At 37.2% G+C, this 5175-nt stretch overlaps 1 protein-coding gene across 1 annotated transcript; it reads right to left on the bottom strand.

Moving 5' to 3' along the window:
- Window positions 1-3288: 3288 nt before the first annotated feature.
- Window positions 3289-4892, bottom strand: LOC134655296 (uncharacterized). Its single transcript, XM_063510746.1, has 2 exons — window positions 4754-4892; window positions 3289-4506 (listed from the first exon to the last, which is right to left on the bottom strand). Exons 1-2 carry the CDS (start codon window positions 4890-4892, stop codon window positions 3506-3508), a joined length of 1140 nt encoding a protein of 379 aa, XP_063366816.1. The 3' UTR covers window positions 3289-3505.
- Between the last annotated feature and the right edge of the window lie 283 nt (window positions 4893-5175).

Below are 5175 nucleotides of genomic sequence, written 5' to 3'. Positions count from 1 at the left end.
GTTTGTAAACATCTAGCTGGACAAATTTCTGGTTTTTCATTAAAAAATGGAAGTCTTAACACCGGTTGAGAAGTATTTGGTCGAGACGTCTTTATTATCTCAGGTATTTTAATAATTAATTCAGAAGCATAACTCATATCAATATTTTGCATTTGAATCAACGAAAAAGTTTGTACACGGTGTGCGGTAGCTAAAGCCAACAGAGTGAGTGTCTTTTTAGAAAGTGTTTCTAGATTTAGACCTTCATTAGGCCACTTTTGAGCTAGAAAGTTTAACACAATGCTTGGATCCCATGTTACCCCCTTCATAAAACGCTTGATTTTTTCGTCATCAAGGGTTTTTCCTAGTAACAATGACAAAGCAGATCTATAATTATTAAGAGTGCCATACTTGGCACCTGAATCGAATATCTCAGTTAGAATAGTTATTTGTACAACAAGAGATCAAAGTTTGATATTTCTTCGAGTGCTTATTTTGAGTCCCGTGCAAGCGAAAGATTCTATAGTAGATTCACGAGCGTAGCGAGTGAATCTAATTTAGAATCTTGAGCGTAGTAAGGGACTCAAAAGCGCACGAGATGTAAATAACTTTGATCTCGTGTAGTTCATAAAACTTTTCACCTCAGCAGTAAGAACATTTAGACAACCCGAAAAATGTAATCCTTCTTCATCACTTACCTATTTAGTCATGTTTCTTAAGATATACTAACAATTAAGTATAATTACCGCAATCAAACACAAAAACAAACAAACAAACGTAGTAAATTTCAGTAAAATAGGTAATATATGAAAACAACGACCATCAATTGATTGACATTTGAATCAGCAACTTTTTTTTTGTAAAAAAAAAAACATTGTAAGATACGGTCCGAATTACGGATACTTACTATTTGTAAACTATTGTAGAGATTCTTAAAAGTATAATTATTTATTTTACGTGATATACTGTGTATTTTTTGAGTTCATTATTTTAATCGTACAATAAATTACGTAAAATATAGTGTTTTTATCAGTTTTTATCAAATCTGAAACTTTATTTTCATTAATTACATATTAAGAATTCATACTTGTATGTGTTTTGGAACGATGCGTTCTGACGGTTTTCGGGGGTCTATTATAAACCGTCAATATACCGTTGAATGTCGTTTGAAAATTTATTTGTCTCTTTCTTTTTGCTAACGACGTGAAAGGGACAGAGATAATAAAATCCAAGTATTTCGAACTTGTATTAGACCCCGCATGTTGAAATGACATTTGAATATTAAGGTCACTTGAATGTCATTTTGTCTCACTCAGTGAGCAAAATGCGATTTTGCTCACTGTTTTTAAGTAGCAAAGTACCCTTGTTCGAGCTGCTGAGGTGAAAAATTAATTACAACATCTACCGACGTATTTTCATAATCATATCCGTTGTTTTTGCAAAAGGTAAGCCATGACTGTATACAACCATTATATTGTTTGTAAGTGTTATCGCTTAATGATGACAACATTATTTCTACAGACCTAGGGGTCAATGACCTGTTTAATAGTGCTTTCCTGATAATTTGGCGGCAACTAGTGACAGAGTCTTGTGAAGACTGTGGGTTGCTCTGAAAGGAGATTGCAACAAATTAATATTCGGATCAAAATGTATGGATTCTGAAACGATCAATTGTTTAAACAATGGGTACCAAGGTTGTGTTGGCCAATTTAGAACATCTACAATGCCCTCTGCTCGGTCGTGTATAATTTTTTGAAGCATTTTTAAAATTAAAGCGAATGGAGGAAAAGCATAAAAATATAGTTTTCTCCAAGATATTGTAAAAGCGTCTATTTTCCAAGCATCGGGATCATTTTTCCATGTGACATATTTGTGACATTTGGCATTACATCTGCTGGCAAATAAATCTACTTCCGGTTCACCGAATAACTGTTTTATTTGATCATAAGCATAATTTCCTAATTCCCATTCAGTATCACTAAACTTTTTACGGGATAATTCATCAGCTTGAATGTTTTCCTTCGTGTTTATGTATGAAGCAAACACCACAATTTTACGATTTTCGCACCACTGCCATAATTCTCTTGCAATTAAGTTTAAATGTTCGAATTGCACACTACCCATTCTATTTATACATGAAATGGCCGTGGTGTTGTCAATACGTAAGAGTATTTCGCAATCATACATATCATGAGCGAAAACCTTTAAGCCAAAAAATGCTGCTTTCAATTCTAGTTCATTTATGTGACATAATCTTTCAGATTGCTTCCAATACCCGTGAGCTTCATTACCATTGTTGTAAGCCCCCCATCCTGTAGTAGAAGCGTCAGAATAAATTTCAGTTTCAAATTGATTAAATCTAAAAGGGTTGAAATTACGATCTACGTGTCGTGCCCACCATAATAAATCAGATTGTAAGGTTTTTGGGATTGATATAACTGCATTGTAACTAGGGTTTTCAAGTAAACATAAATACTTGTGCCGTTCAAGTAACTTGGTGTACAACCAGGAAAATTGCAATGCAGGACAAGCTGACGTAAGAAGACCAATTAGTTTTGCAAACTCGCGTAATTTACACTTGTTAACGTTTAGGAATGAATTGACATTTTCTCTAATTTTATTTAGTTTTGATGAGGGTAATTTTAATTGCATATTTTTCGAATCGAATATAAATCCTAGAAATTTGCAACTGGTGCTAGGGATCAAGCTACTTTTTTCATAGTTAATTAGAAAACCAAGCTTTGTTAATGTAGATATTGTTAAATTTACGTTCTGTTTGCATTCATCGTATGTTTTTCCTATACAGAGGGTATCATCTAAATAACAACAAGAGAGGTACTTCTCGCGTCTGAGGTATTCGTATACTGGTTTTAGAATTTTCGTAAACACAAACGGTGAGGACGATAATCCAAAGCATAAACAATTGAATTCGTATAAAACATCATCTAACATGAATCGAAGGTACTTTCTATGTGGTTTGTAAATGGGGATTAGATAATATGCATCTTTTAAATCAATCGTAGACATGTAACATTTATTCGTAATCAGTTTTGACGCTGTACGATAATCCTCCATTTTAAAATGGGATGTTTTTACAAATTCATTTAAACGTTTTAAATTTAAAATAAATCTCTTACTAGTATTCAAAATCAGAGCAAGAAAGATTTGATTACAATATGGCTATTAAAAAACTATTAAATATAAACTCAATTTCAATATGCGAACACCATCCTGACGAGTTCCTATCTAGCGTATTTTTAATACCTAAACCTGACGGTAGTAACTTACTACCGTAGGATCAGTACTACAGGAGGATCTTGACAAATTGGAGGAGATAAAAATGGTATCTTATAACCCTGTATCCACGATAAAATAACACGATCATCAGTGATGTCAGACCAGGATTCAGTGAAGTACTGCAAGCGGCCGGCGTATTTTACCTCATGGTCTATTGTCTCCGCTGGTATCTCCGAGGAGGCGTGCGCGAGCGCTCGCGCTGGCGCTCCCGGGCCCGGTAGCGGGTGTTTTACCTGCTGGAGGGCGCCGGCGCGGGCCGCGCCGCTGCTGCACGTGGCCGCCCCGCATCCGACTTGTTGTTGTAATTCGTCATCTTCCGATACGGGGTGTTGTAGTTTAAATTTCCTTTGTTTTGTTGATACCTGTTTTTCTTTATGAAATTTGCTTTATTAAATGGATTATATGACTTTTGTGTATTTTTTAATGTATCTCCTGATTTTTGTACAGTCTGCGCAGCTTTCAGTTTTTCGGACACGTTCTCGCCGAATAAAAATTTGTCCCTTTCTGTATTAATTAAAGTGTCCTTCAAATCAGTGTTTATAGCGGAAATCACAAAGTTTCTTCTCATTTTCGTTTCGGTAAAATGAGAATCGCATAGAATACGACATGCGTCGCTAATGGGTTTTAGTATGTCAGACGATGAAGACTTTTGTTTTATTAGAATATCCGTAGCCTGCGAGAGTGCCGACAACGCTAACGCTATCTGTTTTTGTCTAAACATTAAAGAGGTATCTCTTTTTATCAAGGCATCCGGTAACGCTGCTTTAGCTTCAGGGTTTAAAATGGGAGGAACTAACAAAGTGCAATTGTTAGGTATTAGGTATTCTTCAGCTAGCTTGTCTTTAACTTCTTTTTGTAATCCTTTGTTTAATACCTCCTGCCATCTACAAGCTACGTCCTTGTGAATACCTTTTCCCAAGGGCGTATCCAACTTTGGAGCCTCGCCCAGTAAATTGAGGATATCCTCGTCCAATTCTATATCCTCGATCGAGGTCGGTGCGGGCTCCGCGGTCGGCGCGGGCTGTGCGGGCTCGGCGGATACATACTGATCTGGTGCAGACGACGGGCATGGTTGAGGAGATGTCGGACGTACAGGATCTCGACTGGTTTGCGCTGCAGCTGTTTCCTCCTGGTGCGATGTCCCCGGCGCTGGTGAAGCAGACCTTTGACCCGACGAGGCTCGACGTGAAGCACGTGGTTCATTATCCGCCGAAACGGACCCGTCTTCGCCTGTTTCAAACAAAAAACGTGTAGGTATATAGCTAAAATCTTAGCTTGTGTTTTGTAACAGAGATAACCCAGGATAGTTTCTCGCATTACATTGAAGCTTTTTACAAAAGCCATATATATGGTTTTTTGAATTACGACAGAGACTACCCAGGATAGTAGCTCGCATCGTTTTATAGCGTGACAGTAACAGCCCAAATTTAGCAGTACGCATCACTTTTATAACACCACGTGTTCTTTATAGACTTACCGCTGCTATCATTATCCGAAGACGAGTCGGCCACTTTTATGCGGCGGCGTGACTTTTGCCAAAGTCTGCGCTCCAATTTTCTTATTTTATTCCGAATAATATATTCGTCGTCGTCGTTGTTTCTGCGTTTCCTCTTCATACTGCTGACTGATGAGTAGGTAACGTGTTGCGTGACGTGCGAAGGCTTGAGCACGGAACCGTTGAATGATTGAAAATGGCGGTTAACGGACCTACCGGGACGCCGTAGAGGGGATGGGAGTGGGAACAAGTTTTTAGTGTTGCCAGTGTATTAAAAAAAAAAAAAAAAAAGATCTTTAAAGAATCGTGCAAGGCTAATACAATATGTAAACCATAAATCGCAAAGAATAAAGTTGCGAAATATAATAACTTAGATGATCCCATTAATCTAGACATGTAATAAT

This window comes from Cydia amplana, chromosome 16 (assembly GCF_948474715.1).
Source record: "Cydia amplana chromosome 16, ilCydAmpl1.1, whole genome shotgun sequence".
Taxonomy (NCBI): domain Eukaryota; kingdom Metazoa; phylum Arthropoda; class Insecta; order Lepidoptera; family Tortricidae; genus Cydia; species Cydia amplana.
This window is presented reverse-complemented; position numbering and strand designations above follow the sequence as displayed.

Excerpts from the sequence above, each read along its gene's own strand:
- LOC134655296 (XM_063510746.1), bottom strand. The coding sequence starts at position 4,892 with ATGAAGAGGAAACGCAGAAACAACGACGACGACGAATATATTATTCGG. Across the intron at positions 4,507-4,753 it reads TTCGGATAATGATAGCAGCG|GCGAAGACGGGTCCGTTTCG; the intron begins GTAAGTCTATAA and ends TGTTTGAAACAG.